The 20339-nt window shown below is 43.5% G+C and overlaps 1 protein-coding gene across 1 annotated transcript in view; it reads left to right on the top strand.

Moving 5' to 3' along the window:
- The window catches only part of KEL (Kell metallo-endopeptidase (Kell blood group)), a 21473-nt gene extending 1481 nt beyond the window's left edge, over nucleotides 1–19992 (top strand). The window contains 17 exon segments of the mRNA XM_049785238.1: nucleotides 36–73; nucleotides 76–202; nucleotides 1447–1571; nucleotides 1854–2000; nucleotides 6183–6245; nucleotides 6333–6503; nucleotides 6734–6882; nucleotides 8015–8144; nucleotides 15945–16055; nucleotides 17046–17144; nucleotides 17375–17452; nucleotides 17881–17984; nucleotides 18129–18239; nucleotides 18358–18425; nucleotides 18623–18792; nucleotides 19065–19160; nucleotides 19831–19992. Coding sequence (XP_049641195.1) covers nucleotides 36–73; nucleotides 76–202; nucleotides 1447–1571; nucleotides 1854–2000; nucleotides 6183–6245; nucleotides 6333–6503; nucleotides 6734–6882; nucleotides 8015–8144; nucleotides 15945–16055; nucleotides 17046–17144; nucleotides 17375–17452; nucleotides 17881–17984; nucleotides 18129–18239; nucleotides 18358–18425; nucleotides 18623–18792; nucleotides 19065–19160; nucleotides 19831–19992 — 1949 coding nt within the window.
- The last annotated feature ends 347 nt before the right edge of the window (nucleotides 19993–20339 follow it).

Genomic DNA, 20339 nt, shown 5'->3' with positions numbered 1-20339 from the left:
TCTCTCTTCTTTCCAGCTCTGGGCTTTCCCCACAGGCCCCTGTGAGAAGCAGGTGTGCAGGGATCTCCTGGCCTAGGGTATCTGGCCTCGGGAAACTCCACTGCAGACCCTTGCTCTGACTTCTTCACCTTTGTCTGTGGGAACCATCATCAAGTCCAGACCCTCGAAGAGGAGAACAAAGGCCGACTCCGGAAAATCCTGGGTGAGGCAATTATCAGTGGGATCACTTTGCTGAGAACCAAGGTGGGGGGCTGGAAGAATAACTGTGTATCCCCCAGGCCTCTGCAGTGGGTTCTGGGAGTCCAGTCTAGTTTTCTATTCTCTCCTTATGAACTGTACACAAGGCATCTCTTTCTTCCATCTTTCCTGTTTTCTCTTTCCAGCTTCTTTTTCTAGTTCATGTGTGTCATCTTTTGGGTTTACTCAAGCTCTTTCTTTTGCCAAGTGCCATCGTTGTTCTATTCTTCCTTGAGTTTTTAGTTTTTCTTCAGTGCCTGATAGTTTCTCCTATCCACCTCTCTTCACCTGCTCCTATACCTTGATTTTTCTCTGAGTCATGGTCATCCTCCAGCCTTCACACATACCTCTTACATCTTTGAATGTCCTCATCAATACTGTGCTGGGTATCCCTCATGGTCTACTCTAAAATCTGTATCATGACCTTAAATTTGTATGGGAGCCAGTTAGATTCAGGGAGTGGGCAATTGGAGATGATGGGTGCTGACAAGGTGGCATGAGGATATGAGAAATGACCTGAGGGGCTTTAACTGGCTATATTGGGGAAGGCATATGGACAGGCCTAAAAGATAGATAGCCAGAAAACCCTAGAAGTGGATAAGACCTATGTCAATGGCTCTGGTGGAGAGAAATGGAAAAGTTATGGAGGAGTCCCTGAGGCCATGTGGAAGGTTAGAGTTAGGTTCCAAAGAGGAGAATGGAGGGCACTTCACTCACAGCATTTGGAATCTGGGAGAAATAGCGGGGACAGTATGTGGAGGCAGCTCTTCCTGGACAGGGACCACTTTTCCATGTAGGCACAGGAAAGAAACCATATGTTTCAGAACAATTCTGTCATCCACAGTAAACATATATTAGGGGCTAAATGAGGAGGTGATGGTGACTCAGATGGACATTCCTCTGATTTATGGTCTTGTGTGTGTTTCTTTCCTGTAATCAGATAGTGAGAGAGCCTGGATGCAGGTCTTTCTCCACTTGTCTTTACTAATATCTTTCTTTATTGTTTTTATGATATTTCCTATGATCTTCCTCACATTCTGTTTCCCTCACTGGAGTCCCTTTGGAGCAGTCCTCCTGTCTTCCCCATCTTCCTCCTCCCCTTTCCTCACCTCCGCCCATTTCCTCAAGAGTTTTCTTTTTCTTTCCCAAAAGCACCCTGTCTCTTGGCACTCATTTGTGCCCTTTAATCTTCCCATGCTTGCTGTCTAGAGGTCCCGAGTTCCTGGCCCCCAGGCTCTGGGGTAGAGAAAGCTGTCCACTTCTATAACTCCTGCATGGACACTGATGCCATCGAGACTGCAGGGGCTGGTCCTTTCAGACAAATTATAGAGGAGGTGAGAGCTGGAGTGTCACCATCACCAGACTAGAGTCTTGCTCTGGACTGCCATCTATTTCTTTAGGGTTAGTCTCTTTCCTAGAGACCCCCAAGTTCCAGTAGGTAACTGAAAAGAATCTGTACCTTGTGAAAACACTCAGACTCTGAGGCGGGAGGACAGAGGATGGAAATGAACCCCCAAATGCTCATAGGCCAGGGAGTAGCAAACAACCATCCAAGGAATGTGGGAGAGTTCTCAGGGGCCCATTCCTTGTGCTGAGCCCATCTCTTTTTTTCTAAGCTTGGAGGTTGGCGGATCTCTGGGAATTGGACTTCCTTAGACTTCAACCGAACTCTGATACTTCTGATGAGTCGATACAATCACTTCCCATTCTTCAGAGCTGACTTGCGCCCACATCCCGAACCTCCACACAAGCCTGTCATCCAGGTGAGAGTTGCCTTGACAAAGGTACAATGAGACCTGAACCTGCCTCTCCTTCCATTCTCTCAAGTCACAGAGGAGAAGTGACCTTTTTCAGTTGGGGAGCAAGCACGTTGTAACAATGTAAGAAAGAAGCTTATCTTTAGTGAAAATGATAGCTGGGGACAGTAATTGAGATAGAAAAAAGGTTCACATGGCCAGTCCTGAGGAGGACTTTTCAAGTACTTCCCATCTTTCTACAACTTGCCTAGCTACACCATGATCTTAGTATAGTCTTCTTTTTGTTTGCTTTCCATTATTCTCATTCTAAACCAAGAGTTAATTATGTCATTGTTTCTGTTTAATTGCCTTTGATGACTCACCAGGTCATTGAATCTAGTTCCTAAATATTTAACAAAAAGTTCTTTTATGGTCTCTGTTTTCTCCCCTATCTTTCCTTTCTTTCTCCTAAAGCCTCTGGCCATACTCACCTACTCACAGAACCAAGAGTATTCTATAGCTCTTTACCTAAATGGCTGTCTTTACCTTTGCAGCACCACTTCCCAAAGCCCCAGACCCAGTTTGTAAAATTAATATATTTTGGGGGCCATGCCTAGTAGTATTCAAGGGCCACTCAGAATCTCAGTGTTTAGGAATTACTTCTGGTGGTATACAGGGGGACTGCACAATGAGGAGGATTGGACTAGTAGCTTCCACATGCAAGGCAAGAACACATTGAGTTCTTTTCGTTCCACAACATACATAGTTTTCCAACTTGGGCTTTGATCTTTGTTTCTTTCAAGTACCCATTGCTGTGGTCAGACTAGCTCCTCTGCTCTCTTGATCTAAGCTGTCAGCATTTTAGGGGGTTGGGGATAATGAACTACAGAAAAATAAAATCACCCCTTCCTTTGTACCTCCAACCCTTGTCAAGATTGAGCATTCAGTGGCCCAGGAGTGTTTTGAGTTAGTAAGAAAACAAGAAAGGTAGAAGGCATCCAGATTAGAGTAGACAATGTTCATGTAGCCACTTCTCAGAAATTCCAGATTACTAGAGGGAGTGACTATACAAGAGGAGCTAATAAGCAGTTTGAGGTGTCCTAGCCCTGGAAATTGTAAATAGAGTGGCCTTGGGGATTGGTTGAATATGAATTAATCAAGGAAAAGACCAGAGCAGGGCATTCAGCATCTGTCCTACGAGGCAGGTGAAGGCAGAGCTAACAGTCACTCAAAAGCCCAAGCTGAGGGAGGAACTTAGAATGGTTTGGTTCCAGCAGGGGGTCAGTGGTTTGTTGAGAATATTTGGGGGGAGTGTGGTATACAGAAAGAGGTTAAATAAAACTGAAGCAAGTGGGTTGGACCTGATTGTTTGGGCCCAAGAAACCAGATAGAAGTAATTGCAAGTGACATACTGAGAAAAAAACGAGTCCTTCCATTCTTGATGGCTGGGTATTGGGCTTAATTGAGTCAGTTGTCTTGGAGATCAATCTGAAGGAGAAGAAAAATCTAGAGGAGTAGTTTTGAGACTCTAAAAAATGGAAAGTCTAGGCCCTAGGTATCAACTGCTTGATCCTTACTGTAATGGTTCATGGTAATTTTTTGGAGTCTTGTTAGCTGACTGGATGATAAAACAGAAAATAATAAAAAGCCCCAGATCTGGGTGACTTGAGGAAGATGGTGAGTATCCTCTTGGGACTGGAGAGATTCTGATGAAGAGTGTTGGCCTAGGAGGATAAAGGAATTTGAGGAGATAAAGTGTCTAAGATGATATAGGAATCAGGATGGTGACCACAAAAGCCAGTGTTACAACAGGCCAGGGGAAGAATCCATTTTAGAAGGCAATGTATTGCTGATTCCCAAGGTTTCCAAGCTCAGGAAGAGAGACTTTGTTAGAAATTTCTGGAAAATCAGGGAAAGTTTATGGAAATAAGCCCAGAAAGGCATGGAGATGCGGAAACAGGTAGGGGAGTAGATCCAGATAAGAGATAATGGTTTGTTCCTTCAAGTTTGGAAATAAACTGTGATAGAGAGAATCAAGTAAAAGTTTTGTGGGCCGGGCGGTGGCGCTGGAGCTAAGGTGCCTGCCTTGCCTGCGCACGGACCGCGGTTCGATCCCCCGGCGTCCCATATGGTCCCCCAAGAAGCCAGGAGCAACTTCTGAGCGCATAGCCAGGAGTAACCCCTGAGCGTCACAGGGTGTGGCCCAAAAACCAAAAAAAAAAAAAAAAAAAAAAGTTTTGTCAAGATAGGGAGGAAATATGGGTATAAGGGGAGAGTGGTATATAGAAATCAAAGAGGAAAAGGGCCAGTGTGGGAGAAAATACTTTCAGGTTAGAGTCAGGGTAAATGTGCAGCAGAACCAGGGCAGTGAATCAAACAGGCACTTGTCTGAGTTCAAAAAATAACCAGACACACAGTAACCTATATTCTCAGGATTAGTTTTTAAAAAAAAAAAAGGAAAGGCTGGGGTTGGAGATATAGGACAGAGGGGAAAATGCTTGCCTTGTACATGGCTGGCCCCAGTTCATTACTCCAGCACCTTTTGTGGTCTTCTAAGTCCTCCAAAAGTGATCCCTGAGTGCAGAGCCAGTAGTGCCCTGAGTACAGTTGAATGTGGCTCTAAAACAAACCAAGTAAAATTAAAATTGTTTCAATACCCTCAATGAACGAAGTATGATAGTTTCGTTGATTTTAGATTTGGGACTGAGGAAAGGCAAGAAATTAGATTACTTTTTTTTCTTAAAATGGATCAAAATTTCATTGGGATTTTTTAAAATTGAGACCATTGTGAATTACAAGCCTTTCACAGTTGTATTTTAGATATATATGTATATAATGAATTAGGGTCATTTCTAGATCATCACCAGTGTTGATCTCCCTCCACCATAGTTCCGAGCATGTATCCCATACCTCCACCCCTAGTTTCCAGGACTACCAGTATAACAGGTCCATTTTGTGTTTACCTTGTTCTAAACACAAGTTCCCAATTTCTTGGGAACTTTTTGAAAAACATCTCAATTTTTTTTTCTTTTTACCCAGAATGAATCAAAGTTAATAGGGTACATTTGCTATTTTATCCAGCATGGATTTTCTTACATGAATTTTTATTTCTTAAAAAATATTCAGCATGGGCCAGAGCAGTGGTGCAAGTGGTAGGGCGTCTGCCTTGCTCACACTAACCTAGGACAGACCGTGGCTTGATCCCCCAGTGTCCCATATGGTCCCCAAAGCCAGGAGTGATTTCTGAGCGATAGCCAGGAGTAACTTCTGAGCGTTACTGGGTGTGGCCCCAAAACCAATATATATATATATATATATATATTTATATATATATATATATATATATTCAGTATATATATTCAGATGCATGTGTTCCTTAGGCCCATGCATCCATATATATTGGCTGTGTATATGGTACCAAGCACACATCACCCACATTTCCCCTCTTCTGATATAGACTTTCATGCCTTCATACTGGCGTGTGTACTGGGGCTTACATGCCTTTGGAGAAGCCCATGATCTCTTTTGATTGTGTTACTCTCTCTTTTATCATCTCTCTCCTTTCTCAGAACCTCTAAATAAAAGCTGTTTTAATATATATAAACATATTCAGATTATTGAAGTTTGGCTTCCTCTAGATCTTTTTTCCAGACAAGATGAAAATCTTAGCCTACTTGCCAGGTTACTCACTGTATTGAACTCAGCCCAGCACAGGAAATGGCTCCCTCAGGCTTAAAACTATTGTGCTTCTCACACTGAGCTCCTCAAAATGTCTGAAATAACCCAGCTTGTCTAACATTTCCATTTTAGGCTTCCCTGCCATGCCTATTGCTTCTCTAATCCCTCCCCTTCTATATACTCTTTCCTTTTTCTGTTTTTTTCCTTATTTACTTTTATTCTTTATTTCATTCACTTATTCTTTTTTATTTTTGCATTATACTCAGCTATGCTCAGGGTTTACTCCTGGCAGTACTCAAGGAACTATATGGGGTATTGTTGATCAAACCAGGGTTGGCCATGTGAGGGCAAGCACCCTACTAGCTGTAGTATCACTCTAGTCCACTCTTCTCTGTACTCTTGATCTTTCTCTGAGCCCTCTTTTTATCATCTACTCAGGCTATCATTATCTGGCAGAGTCCCCCTTCTGCCTACTTCTATTCTCTCCTTCCCCCATCGTCCCCACTTCTCTCCAGTCTCTCTTGTGTCCAGATAGACCAGCCAGAATTTGACATTCCCCGTAAGGAAGATCAGGAGCAGAAGATCTATGCCCAGGTAAGATGACTTCTTGGGCCACAGTCTTGATATGAAGAGAAAGGCTGGGGATGCTGAAGGCTGCACCTTATGCTGCCTCTGTCCCAGATCCTACGGGAATACCTGACCTACCTGTATCGTCTGGCTCTCTTACTGGGAGGAAAACCAGGCAAGGTGCAAGATCATGCCTACTCATCCATCTCCATTACCTCACGACTACGGGAGCAGCACGAAGCACAAGCTAAGCATTACCAGATGGTCACTGTTGACCAATTACAGGTGCCTAGGACTGGGGCCTGGGAGCAGGTGGACATGACAGGGGGGTGTCTCCCTCCAACTTACCAGTCCTCCTTGTTTTCTTTTTCCTTATTCCATGAGCCCTTCCCACTTGAATTTTTCTGGTGCCATTCCACATGCAGCCATACCCTCTTGGAGTCTGTGGGAGGGAAAGCCCTTCTTGGTCCTCAACTTTCCCCTCCCATCAGTGTCTCTGTCCCCTCTTCTCCAAGGAAATGGCCCCTGCCATTGACTGGTTGTCCTGTTTGCAAGCGACATTCACACCCATGTCCCTGAGCCCCTATCAACCTATCATGGTCCATGACCTGCAGTATTTGAAGAAAATGTCCCAGCTGGTGGAGGAGCATCTGTCAAGTAAAAGGTTTGCTCTGATGGGAAGTGGGGAGTGTGAGGATCCAGAGGACACAGAACCTGGGAGGGCCTTCTGTGAAAGACAGGAAGGATGGGGGGGGGGCAGAGAAAAAAAGAGAGCAGAAGAAGCAGGGAGTGGGAGAGGCGGAAGGTTTGGCAAGAGAGCCTATATAAAGTAAAGATCATGAGATGTAATAAGACTCAGGGTACATTGGCCTAGAATCTAGCCTGTGAAAAACATCTGAGATATCAGAGATGTTGGAAGGCCAGTTTTGATGGCATCTAAAAGATGGGACTGGAGCAGTGGTACAAGCAATAGGGCATTTGCCTTGCACGTTCTGACCTAGGACGAACTGCAATTCTATCCCCTGGCATATGGTCATCCCCCATATGGTCATCCAAGCCAGGAGTGATTTCTGAACACATAGCCAGAAGTAACCCCTAACATCATCAGTGTGCTCCCCCCCAAAATGATGTGGATGAGAGGAGATACCCAGTAGAGAAGGAGATGGAGGAGGTGATACTGGATGTTCTGGGGTATAAAAAAACTGAAGATGTCTGTTGGCTGTGAGAGGACTGTGAAAATTCTCCAAATTCATGAAATCCATGGGGAAATATGTGTGTGACAACTGGGAGCAGGTGAGGATAAGTTTGTTCTAGACCCTCTGTTCCCCCAGATTCTTGACAATCAAGGGTCTTGATCTCAAGGGTCAGTGGTGTTGAGATCCAGAAATTCTTTCAGAGGGAAGAAAGACCCATTTGTATGGGATTGAGCAGGATGGTAAATAAATGATTCAAGCTGACTAAGTTGCCAGGACAGAGTTAGCCCAAGCCCAGCTTTGTAGGGTTGAAAAGAAATGCCTTAATCAGGGCAGAAGTTGATGACGGTATCCATACCTCCATGTTCTCTGTCTCAATCCTCTCCTGTCCCAGACCCTCCACCCCTGGTAACCCAGAAGTTGCTTCTTACATTCTAGGCTCTTTCTGTGTTCTCCAACTAACACTAAGAAGACAACTATGGGACATTACACATATGTGAAAGTTCTCTCTAAATCCAGAAGAGACCAAAAATTAGAAGGAGAAGGTTTCCTCAGGGGTCCCAGGACCCTGGGGCCTTACATGCAGATCTCCTCTTTCCACAGGGACTTTCTTCAAAGCTACATGATCTTGGGGTTGGCAGGGACTCTTTCTTCAGCCCTGGACAGTCGATTCCAAGAGGCACGCAGATCCTTGAATCAGAAACTACAGGAGCTCACTGATTGGCCATCTGTGGTGAGGAGAGGAGGGCATACAGGGGTCAAAATTGGGGGGAGAGGACTGAAGAGATAGCTCCATTTGGAGGGAACTATCTTGGCATTTCTCTTCCATGGAAGGGTCTTCGTGTAGGCAGTTCCAGTGTCTGGGCTCTCCATGGAAACAGACATGCCAGACCTGCAAACTTCACTGGAGAATGGAAGAAACAAGTTATCAGGCTTAAGTACAGATAGCCCGCGGCTTTTGGCTTTTGCAAAGTATAAAATGTTAAACAGGAAACTGAAATGATCAAAGATTATTTCCTCTTTCTCAGGACCCTTAAACTATCTGCGTAGATGTCCTGAGCTTTGTGACTCGTAGAACTGAAACTATTGTTTAGGATTCACTTGGAGAGACAAAGATGAGATAACAATAGCTTTCCCTCCAGCAAGGGGCTTTCTGAGTGTGATATTCAAATGCTCTTTGCATAGAATTCTCTGGCATCCTGTGTTGGGCCACAGTTAAGCAGAAACAAGATAGTTAAAAGGTGGGCTATGTGGTCCACATACCCCAATAGTACAAGTACATTGTGCTACCTGATATAGGGAGACATGTTCTTAAGGAGAACTTTGGGATTTTAAATTTGACATGTCCTGGGGAAGTGGAGGCATCTAGAGCAGGAGATAATGCATCAATCTTGGTATAGATCTCAGTTCTGGTTCTGAAAATCATTATTTTTAATGTTGTTTATTTTGTTGTTAATTTTGCATGGGGCCACAATTAGCAGTGCTCTGGGCTTACTCCTGGCTCTGTATTCAGGATTACTCTAGCAGGCTCAGGAGACCATATGGGGTGCCAGGGACTAAACCCAGGCTGACCACATGCAAGGCCCTACCCACTGTTCCAACCCCTGAAAATAATTATTATTGCTGCTGTTTTTTAGTAATTTGTGAACCATTCTCTACCTTGGAGAAACTCACTGTTTTGATAATCTGAAATAGTTGTAAAATCCAGAGAAGACAATGTAAGCACAAGAACAGAATGCAGTTATGGCTTCTTGGGAGCTTACCATGTGCATATCTTTTTTCAAAACACTTTAGACACAAGAACTGATTTCATCCTCACAATTTCACATCCTAATGCCCCTACTTTATAGATATGGATTCACAGTAAATGTCATAGACCTTCAAAAGGTCTATAGAGCTAGTAAAAGGTATAAAGGTCATAGAGCCAGTAAGTTGGAGAGCTGAAATTGTTGTCTGATATTTTTGGCTCCTGGGTCTGAGTGCTTAACCATTGTATCTCCTAAAAATTACTCCTGAAAACTTTCACTGAGATGGGCAAGTCCCCAAGAAGATTCTGCCAAACCTTTTTGTGGACAAGTTTTACAGAAGCAAGTTCCAACATCTTTTAGCTGGTTCTGCTCAGCAAAACTCAACTTCCTGTAACCCCTCAGAGCTACAACCTGGTCTACTTTTTAAAAGGTATAAAGTATCAATGAGGAATCTCAAGCCTCAAGAACTTAGACATTTTATTAATGACTAATGTTCCATAATCTATAAACACATCTTTCCTTTGTATGTATATATTTATATACTTGTTTGAGGTACCTCCCAAACAGTGCTCAGGAGACCCAGGCACCCCACTGGCAGTTCTCAGCCAATGGAGACATTGGTTCAATGTAAGCATTGGAAGATATGAAGCTGATCGGGCCCTGCAGTACCAGGGATACCTGGGCCATCCCTTTGGTTTTGAGACCACCAAGGCCATATCTAGCAGAAGCCATCAGGTTGCATCTAGTCTTGCTCAGGACACCATGTGTGCTAGAAATAGAATTCAGATTGGGCATATATGCAAGACATGTGCCTTAATCACTGTATTTTTTCTCTATAGTCCTGTATGTTTATTTGTACATAAACTAGGATATGTACTTTTCTGAGATATTAAATACAAATCACGTTTTATTAACGAGTAATTGTGTGACTCTAGGGAAACACATCACCTTCCAAGTTTGGCACAAATAATAACTGATATATACACAGTAACTAAATATAAGTCAGATGCTGTGTGGAACACAGCTAATTTGTTAATGGAGCCTAGATAATTTTATTTTATCTACCTAGAACCAATCAAGGTTCTACCCTTTTGAGGGTAATTACCTTTCCTAAGAACGCTTTTTCAGACGTGAAGAAAGAGACTCCACAATAACTCTGTGTGGCTCTTGCAATCGAGTCTTTAACCACACACTGTGCAGGATTGGGAAACAAGTAGGTGGTACAGAAAATGGTTGGAAAATTCTTTCTGTAAAGGTCAAGAGAGTAAATATTTTTGGCTATGGGATCCATATGTTCTGGGTTGCAATGACTCAACTCTGCCCTGGTATCACAAAAGCGACTGTATGTTAAGGAAATGAGTGGGTGTAGCTGAGTTCCAAGAAAACTCTGGTTTAGACAACAGATCCTTTTGGAATTTCTAAGTGGTAGATATTGGGGCTGGTTTGAATAACTAGCAAGATCTTTCTCCCTCTCCCTTTTTTTCTCTCTTTCTTTCTCTCTCTCTATCTCTCTTTCTCTTCCTCTGTCTCTCTCTCTATCTCTCTCCCAGCAGGAGATATGACAGAAGCAGTGTCTAAAGAGAGGAAGAGATTTTCTTTTTTTTTTTTAGTTTTTCGGGCCACACCCATTTGATGCTCAGGGATTACTCCTGGCTAAGCACCCAGAAATTGCCCCTGGCTTGGGGGGACCATATGGGACGCCGGGGGATCGGAACCACGGTCCTTCCTTGGCTAGCACTTGCAAGGCAGACACCTTACCTTTAGCGCCACCTCGCTGGCTCCAATTTTCTAACAAAGAAAGCATTATTGATTCAGGAGGACTTAAACTGAGTTCAGTGTGTTGTATACTCCTGATGGTTTTTTTCAGAGATGAGAAGGTATGAAAAGTTGTGCCTGTTGCTCACTGGAATATGCCCCTGGTGCTCAGATATTAGATGGGGAGCCTAGCAAATAGAACTGAGAGCAAGTTCAATTCTCACAGAAAAAAATCAGAAAAAGAGGAAAGCAGGCAGAACCAGGCAGATCCCAGAGAACATTAGATTTTCTCTTTGGCATGAATGGAGGCCTATAGAGGATTTTCCTGTTCTGTGTTTTCAAAGAACATCTTTTGAAGATAAGCAACAGGATTTCCCAAGAAATGTGTGGTAAGAGGTGAATAGTTGGTGACCTCACTAAAATGTTTACCCTAATTTAATGGTAATGTGTGGTCCTTGCTAATGGTCGTTAGTGTCAGGGTTCTAATCAGTCTCTGAATGAATGCTAATTTACAGTGTTCGATCTAGGAAGAACTGACAAGTCTCATTGCATGACCATATTTTTAAAGCAATATTTTATTTATTTACTTACTTATTTAAATTAAGTTTTTAAAGTATTATGATTTATAAAATTGCTCATAGTTGAGCTTCAGACATAGAATATTCTAACCTCAACCCCACAGTGTCAATTTTCCTCCACCAGTGTCCTTAGTTTTCCTCTCAATCCCCAACCTGCCTCATTGACAGACACATTTATCAGTTTTGTTTTGAGGTTTGGATCTCCTCCTTACAGTGTTGTTGGCTCCTTTGGGTTTACCACATCTCAATACCAGCAAATGTGATTAAGGTCTATTATAATATTTTATAAATATTGAATATATTGTTAAAGAAAATGACTGTCAGCTCAGACTTTTCTCTAAGAAATTGTATTTGGGAAAAGAAATATTTTTCACTTTTGCCTGTTATATGTGAATTATTTATACTCTTCCCAACATCTCAGTTTTTCCAGTTATTTTTAGCCTTTATTTAAAACATACACAATATTATTATTTATTTTCAACCATGGTCTTTGGCAGTTTTATGTAGTGTCTCCTCTAGACTCTGGGACAGCTGTCAGACTTTCCTGATGAACTAAGGCTATGGGGTCAGTTTCCAAGATTCTAGCTGTTTATCTAAACATTCATTTATACTAATCTTCAAAAGTATTTAATGAGCAAAATATGTATTCCAGATAATTTTCTAGGCACTTGTAATACCACAGCAATATAGGGGGTTTATTCTATATTACTAGATATTGTCTTCTAATAGTCAAAATGCAGAAAAAAGACAATAAACTAGACAAAGAAAATAAGTTAGGTGTGAGCCACTTGCAATGGATAAATACAAGACGGTTGGATATGTGTGTCAGGTGGGATGCTGATTAGAGTGTTAGTGGCATTATTGTGAGTATTCATATTAATTTGGAGTCATGAATCATGGAGACTTCAATATGATTTGCCAATTGAGAATCTACCCCAGTTCCACTTCTATTCAACAAAGATTCCCCTTTGTAGTCTATAGGCATTTGATTTGTTTGGTACTAAACACCTTGACCTCAAGATTATATCTGTGGGGTAGGCTGTGTTTAAAAGCTATGGAGGACTTTGAAATCATTTTCTCATCTAATTCTCCAAGCATATTGGTGAAAAGTTGAGGAAGGGAGAACAGATATTCAGGTATGAGTTTCTGTTCATAACTGGTATGACCAACATTAATAATTGAGTAGATGCTGAATGCTGTGTTTAGAAGGAAGATGGGGAAGTTCTGAATGAATCTGGCACATGGCATTTTGTTGATCTTCAATGCTTTTTTTTTGGGGGGGGGAGGGGTTTGGGTCACACCCGGCAGTGCTCAGGGATTAGTCCTGGCTCTATGCTCAGAAATCACCCCTGGCAGGCACAGGGGACCATATGGGATGCCGAGATTTGAACCACCGTTCTTCTGCATGAAAGGCAAATGCCTTATCTCCATGCTATCTCTCCAGCCCCGATCTTCAATGCTTTTAACAAACAAGTTCCCGCATGCATAAGTTAGATGATGACGTTTCTATTATCAGAGTTCCAATTTCATTTAGTTTATAAACATGTAATTCCAGCAGATTTGGGCACTTCTTTGGGACACTAATTGACCAAAGTGATGTGGCTGGGTATGGACTGAGCAACCTCTCAGTATGACCTCCCTCCATGTTTGGGTGTTCTCAACTTGTCTGCTTTTCTCAATGAAGTAGTTCCATTGGCCCCACTTGAGTCGTGACAACTAGTCTGTGATCTCTCCCTAGGTGATAAGCCTTTCTGCCATAAATATTTTCATTATTTTGAAATTATTCATCCAGGGGACCTACACTGGTCCTTCATAGTTACACATTGTTTTCTAAGTATTCACAAAGCAGTTTGTTTAATGATTCATTCTAGAATCTTCTTTAGAAATTAACATTAAAGATTCCTGGCTGCCCTGTAATCTTTAAAATCTACTTTCCCCTCTACTCAAATGGAGTACATGTTTGTTTCCCTCAGATTCCTGAAATTTTTTCAGACTTTTATCATTTCTAAAATATTTTATACAAGATTCTAAGGTTCTATCAGCAACCCTCCATGTTTTAAAATTAATACTCGAAGCTTCTTTATCTTGCATTTGAAGTATTTTTCTATTCTTTATATTTTCTACTATAATTTATATTTCATCTATCGTTTAAATATATGTGCTATATACCATCACTCGATCTCTTGATAGACAGCACAAATATTTATAAGCCCCAGCCTGTGAATATATAACTTGCCAATCTCCATCCCTAAGGCTGGCGTTTATTTATAGATTCTGAAAGTTATTTTCCTGTTCATGGAAAATGTGACCCAGCACCCCTTTGTGACCAAAAGAACTCCAGTACTGCACAGGTGTGAGCAATAAATGTGTAGTTTGGGGTGGCAGCTCTATACTTCCAGGACCCAGGTGGACTGCTATGACCTCAACTATGGAGCAGGTAGCAGTACCCAAAGGCTGTTAGAGAGCATAGGATAAGGGAGAGGATCTGGAAACCACTTCAAGAATCAGGAGGTGTGGGAGGGCTGAAAGAAGCACAATACCAAATTAAGGTTGGACCTATGAGCTGCTGCTTATGATATACCGTATCTTTTGTTTTATAAGACACACTTGACCATAAGATGCACCATTAGATGCTCTCTTCCCCTGCACTCAGGCTTCGGCTCTAGGTGGCATTCACTTCATAAGATGCATCTTCGGTGTGTGTGTGTGTGTGTGTGTGTGTGTGTGTGTGAAGTGCATCTTATGGTACAAAAAATACGGTACTCCTGCTGTACCTCCTACTAACAGACTAAAGCTAGTATTTGGGATGTCTGGAGGGGAGTAGAGAGATGAGCACCAAAGCTTTCCTTGAAATTCACTTACCTTTTGTGTTACTTGTAGAAGTGCATCTATAGGAAATTATTTGATTCCATGTTAGACACCATGGTCTGGGAACAAGAGTTCAAGGAAGATAATCATCCTAACAAAGTGGCCCACCTAAGCATTTCTCCAATGACTACAAGCCTGCCTTTATCATGGAAAACCCCATAACCTCTCTCTGTGTAATTTTAGGGTGAAAGAGTGCAGCGCAGCCAAACCCCCTGCCCTGCTAGGAGATCTGTGGGAGTAAATAAGTTACAGGAATGAAGTCTTGTGACTTCATCCCACTCAACCCAAATTAGCATATTAGCTTGGTTCTTCCAGAGCCCTAGCTCTCCTCCCCTTAGGCCATTTCTGCTGTTCTTGACCCCTTGAATCAGGGTTTTCTTAGTGAACCCTATGCCATTTTAGGGCCCACTCGACAGTCTGCTTTGTATAGATGCCCCAGACTACCCCAAACCTCTCTAGAATCTCTCTTTCTCCCTCTCATTTTTTATTTGTTCGCGTTTGAGCCACACTCAGCAATATTCAGGACTTATTCCTGGCTCTGTGATCAAAGATCACTCCTAACAGTGCTGGAGGACCACATGCAATTACAGACATAGAACTGAGGTTGGTTATGTGCAAGACAAGCTTCCTACCTGCTGTTCTATCTCTCTAGTTCTCATCTTTTATTTATTTATTTATTTATTTATTTATTTATTTATTTATTTATTGCTTTTTTGGGCCACACCCTGTGATACTCAGCTGAGGGTTACTTCTAGCTATGGACTCAGAAATCGCTCCAGACTCGGGGGACCATATGGGATGTCGGGGATCGAACTAAGGTCCGTCCTGAATCAGCAACGTGCAAGGCAAACACTACCACTGTGCTATTGTGCTGGCCCTTATCTTCATTTTTAAAAAAAATCTTTGATTTCTTACTGAGGAAAACACCCCATTTTTCAATACATTCTTAAGTTTTTGTCTGACAACTTCTCACTCAGCCTTTAAGGTTAAAGACCACAATCACTCCATATTAGTTTTCTTCCTGTTTTTGGTTAATCTCTAAACTCATATGTTTAGTCCCTTTTTCCTCTTCTCTAGCAAACAATATGCCATCTGAAATCCAATTTCAGTGGGGTAATCCACACTGAATTCTGCAATGGGATTCCCAATCCTCACTGGAGGGTCCAGGAGGGGAAAATTAGAGAGGGCACCAATGACAATTTTGTGCAAAGCTGCATGGAAAGGGGTGTTCATTGTTGGGCTCCTTGATGGGAACAAAGCAAAACACAACATTCCAAAGTCTAGTCTTCTCCTTCTTATGGGCCTTTTGGTTCTCCAGTAGTAACTTCCTAGAGCATTTGCTTTCAAATTCAGTAGGTAGTAAGCATGGATGCTCTGACCAACCCAGGACCTTAAGAGCAATTCAGGAGGAAAATATCTGCTGAGCAGCAAAAAACTCATGAACATCATCCAAGGGCATAATCAAGTGAGACAAAATTCACAAAGTCCATAAAGGGGGGCTCTGCAGATGGATATCTGCAGTCTGGGGTGATATCCTAGAGAAAGGATGGGAGAAAGACACTTACTCTGGCTTTGTCTCTGCAGCCCACAGGCCCTCGATGGATGGAATGTATGGAGAAAACAGGAACTTTTTTTCAGTCCACCCTGGCAGCCTTGTTCATGCGTGAGGCCTTCAGTCCCAGCATCCAAAATGCTGTATGTGAGAGTTCCCCACCCCGCCTCCCTTGTCCCTTCCCACCCAAATTATCTTTTCCTCACATTTGTTGGCTTTTCCTTTCTCATAGATTTACATGGTCAGGGACTCTGGTATGTTGAGAGAGAGAGATAGAGAAAGAAAGAGAGAGAGAGAGAGTCTGAGAGAGTGAAAGTATGTGCACTCTGGCCCAGTTGCCTCTCTCTCTCTCCCTCTCTTGTGTTTCTTCAACCATAAAATGAGAGAGTTGAACTCCCTCACCTTTAAGACAACTCTGTCCTTTTTTCATAACAGATGAAGCATAGTGAGAAAGAAATGATATAATCTTGAGAAGTGCAAATAAATAACTACAGACTGCCTTTTGAATGTGCTTGTGTACAGGGTACTCTTGTGAGCATTGACAGGAACCACTTCGATGCTGAGCATCATGTGAAGGGTCATGGACTCAGAGGTCCTTTGCTCCTGGTCACTAGACAAATTAGATGAAGAAGAAGATGGGGCTTGTCATTCTCATATCTGAGAGGATTGTCTAGCCAAGATAAAGACAGTATCTGGGGCTAGCGTGTTGGCACTAGAGGTAATGCATCTGCCTTGCAAGCGCTGCTAGCCTAGGACAGACAGTAGTTGGATCCCCGGCATCCCATATGGTTCCCCCAAGCCAGGAGCAATTTCTGAGCGCATAGCCAGGAGTAACCCATGAGCATTAATGGGTGTGACCCAAACACCACCCTAAAAAAAGACAGTGTCCATCTCCTCTGTAGGCTGAGACCTCCCATGAGAAGAAACACCATTAATGTGACCACTTTTTCCTTTGTGATGGCACTTCCTTTCTAATTGCACAGATCTTATACCTGGAAGGTTTGGATGCTCCAGGAAATAGCAATTTCCATTTTCTCTTCCCTGGCTCCTCTGGCCTCTTCTCTTCTGCTCCAAGACCCCTCTCAGAGAACTGGTTCTGATCCAATCAAAATCTCCATGCCTCACACCTGCAGGCTATGGAACTATTTACTGCTATCAAGGAGGCCCTTATCACCCGCCTCAGGAGACTCACCTGGATGGATGACAGGACCAAGAAAGAGGTCCAGGACAGGGTAAGGCAAGAAGGAAGAGATAGAATGTAATGGGCTGGCATCAAGTCCCTGATGAAGGGGTCTGAGCAGCTGGGGGTTGGGGTGGGCAAAAGGCACCAACCACATACTCCTCTGTGGCTCTTAAAGTTGAGAACCACATAGAAGGCTGGAAGAAGAGTATGGAGCAGGAAAAAAGTCATACCTTCTTCTGGGGGGAGCTAGGATCTTCTATCTCTTGTCTCTCCCCCCAGGTCAACCAACTGCAAGTGAAGATAGGACCCCCAGAGTGGGCAGTGAAGCCAGAGGTGGCCAGCGAGGAATCCAAAGACGTGGGTCTCTTCTGGGGCAGCTCCTACTTTGTTCTGAACTTCTGCTGCTTTGCTGAGAGGTCACAGAGCCTCTTTTTGGGTGATCCTAGCCTGCTCCTTGTTCTGATGCTTGATGGGCTTCAGAGTATCCTGCCTGTGGCTCTGCCCAGTGCCAAGCTGGAAACTTTCCAGTTACAGGATGAGTGTGTACTCACATTTTCTTGCATTCTTGGCACTTATCTGAGCATGTGAATCAGATTTCATGTATCCAAAGTCTGTGAAACCCATTTGGCCCATGAGTAGTAGATTCTGTACTGCTATGTGTGTGTGTGTGTGTGTGTGTGTGTGTGTGTGTGTGTGTGTGTGTGTGTGTGTGGCACACTGATGCAAAGGAGGTCCTTGATCTTTTTATTGTCTCTGTGTTCAAGTCCCTTCCTGATTCCTCCCAGATACAACTTGGACCTAACTTCCTGCAGTCCATCCTGAGCTGTGTCCGATCTCTCCGAGCTAGGAAAATCCGAAGCTTTATGCAGCCATCGTCACCCAACCCTAAGTAAGAGTGGGTCCAGAGCCTCGAATGTATCACCTAAGCTTGTCAAAAAAGGATGACTGGGACTTAGCAAACACTAGTTTTCCTATACTGGGGAAAAGATTGGGGAGGCTGGTGTTCACCCCTACACCAAAACTCTCCCTCCAGACTGCACATGGCCCCCTGGGAGGTCAGTTCTTACTATTCGATATCTGAGCATGTGGTGATCTTCCCAGCTGGACTCCTGCAACCCCCTTTCTTCCACCCAGGATACCCCAGGTAGGGGCATGTTATGAGGGAGGGGACAGGCATGTCCGAGAGCAATGAAAGGGCTTGTGTTGCAGACTGGGGCTACTAATCTTGCAGGATGTGGGGTGACATGTCCTTTTCTCTCTAGAGTTGTAAACTTCGGTGCCATAGGGAGCTTCATGGCTCACAAGCTATTGCATATCTTCGACCAGCTCTGTGGGTAACAGTGGGCCATTGGGAGGTGGGGCTTGTGGGCACCTGGATGAAGATTCCAAGTGGGGCTAGATAAGGGGAAGGGGAGTTTACTAAGGGAAAAGTGTCCTAGAACCTCTCCTGGGAGCACTCATAGTGGCATTCCTATTCCTCCCTCTCTCGTTTCATTCTCACCATTCTATTCTATTGCTAATTTTCAGTGCTTCCTGGGGGCTGCCCTGCTTGTGATTCTCACGCTCTACAGGGGGCCCTGCAGTGCCTGGAGCACCACTATGCTGCCTTTCCATCATCCAATGGAAGTTCCTTTAATAGCTCCCACACTCTCCTGGAAAATGCTGTGGATGTGGGGGCATTGGTCATTGCACTTCAGGTAACTCAACTCCCAATGACCAGGATCAGTTTTCTCTGCAGAATGGCCCTTCATATCACCACTGAACATATGGTATTTGGGGGACCCTACACAAACTTTCTCTTCAAAGGTCTCTGGCAAGTTACTTCTCCTGGATTAGATCAATATGTCCATGTACAGATTGAAGGTGGGGCCATGAACAAGTCTGGGGGTTTGTGTTGGGTGTGGGGGCATCAAACTTCTAAATAATCGTGACCAATGACCTTAAGGACTGTTTTTTGTCCTGTGTCCAGGCATACAACAAGGGACTCTTAAGTCATCGAGGGGAGACCACCTTGCCAAAACTCGGCCTCAGCCCCCATCAGCTCTTCTTCCAAAGCTATGCTCTGGTATGCAGCTGCACCTCATACTTCAGCTTTCTCCAAGTCAAATTAAATCCATGTTATTTTTTTTTTTTCAAGAATCTCTCCCAACCTCTAGGACACCTTCACACCAGGACTCCCTCTTTATGCTAACAGTCATGCATTTATATATACTCTCAGGCCTTTCATTGTACTTATTAAGTTTACTCCCAAAGAAACATTTCTCCCTACATGTTTCTTCTTTTGTCAAAGGAATATCTCTCACACCAACTCCTAGCTTGATTCTTTTCTCCCCTCCAAAGGAGCCTTCTCAGACCATTGTCCACCTCAAAAACCTTATCTTGAGCATAATCTCTACTTGTTTGTACATCTCCCCATCCCAGGACTATCCACTCAATGAACACTGCTCTCAATTCCACACCCACACTTATAGACCACACTCACAGCGAGTTCTACCAGACTCACTTTCACCAACCATGTTGACATAGCCAGGTCCCTCCACCCAATGCTCACTGGCCCATCAATGATATACAAACGGCAAACACGCCTCTCTCTTCACGTGGCCTTTGAGCCCTGTTCTCATTGGTGTTGGCTCTCCCTAGTCACTGCCTAGTCCCTAGATCTATCCGTTCTACCTACCCCCATCTATCGGTGGCTTCTGCTAATCTTCTTAACTTCTTCACTTACTTTTCTCCAGATGATGTGTGGGAAGCTCGGCACCCAGGTTGCTCCAGAGAATCACAGCCCTCCCACCCTTCGAATCCATGGAGCCTTGAGCAGCACCCAGGCCTTTTCCAGACATTTCTACTGTCCACACGGCACTCTCATGAATGCCTTCACCCATTGCCACCTCTGGTAACTGAGTTACCAAAGAGACTTCTGTATGACTATTACCATCGCTCATCCCTGTCCAGGGAATTGAACCTGGGCTACGTCTTCTCCTTTCCATTCAAAAAATAAGAGCAGGAAATTGGCTTTTCCCTGTCTTTGGATGACTCTTTTTTCTGTATTCTTTGCCTAGAAGTCAGGAAAAAAATAGAAAGAGTCCCCAACAGATTCTCTTAGACACCAGGAAAAGTAAGAGCCCAGGTTAGGTGAGCCAGTGTGTCTAAAGGTTGGTGGTGGATCGGAAGGTTGAACCATTAATGAGACCAGACAAAAGGTCAACCTCCCAAAGCTGCCCCCCATTGTTTTCAGAATTTTATT

The sequence above is a fragment of the Suncus etruscus genome, chromosome 1, assembly GCF_024139225.1.
Source record: "Suncus etruscus isolate mSunEtr1 chromosome 1, mSunEtr1.pri.cur, whole genome shotgun sequence".
In the NCBI taxonomy this organism is placed as follows: Eukaryota; Metazoa; Chordata; class Mammalia; order Eulipotyphla; family Soricidae; genus Suncus; species Suncus etruscus.
The sequence above is the reverse complement of the archived record's forward strand: the minus strand, read 5'-3'. Positions and strand labels throughout refer to the sequence as shown.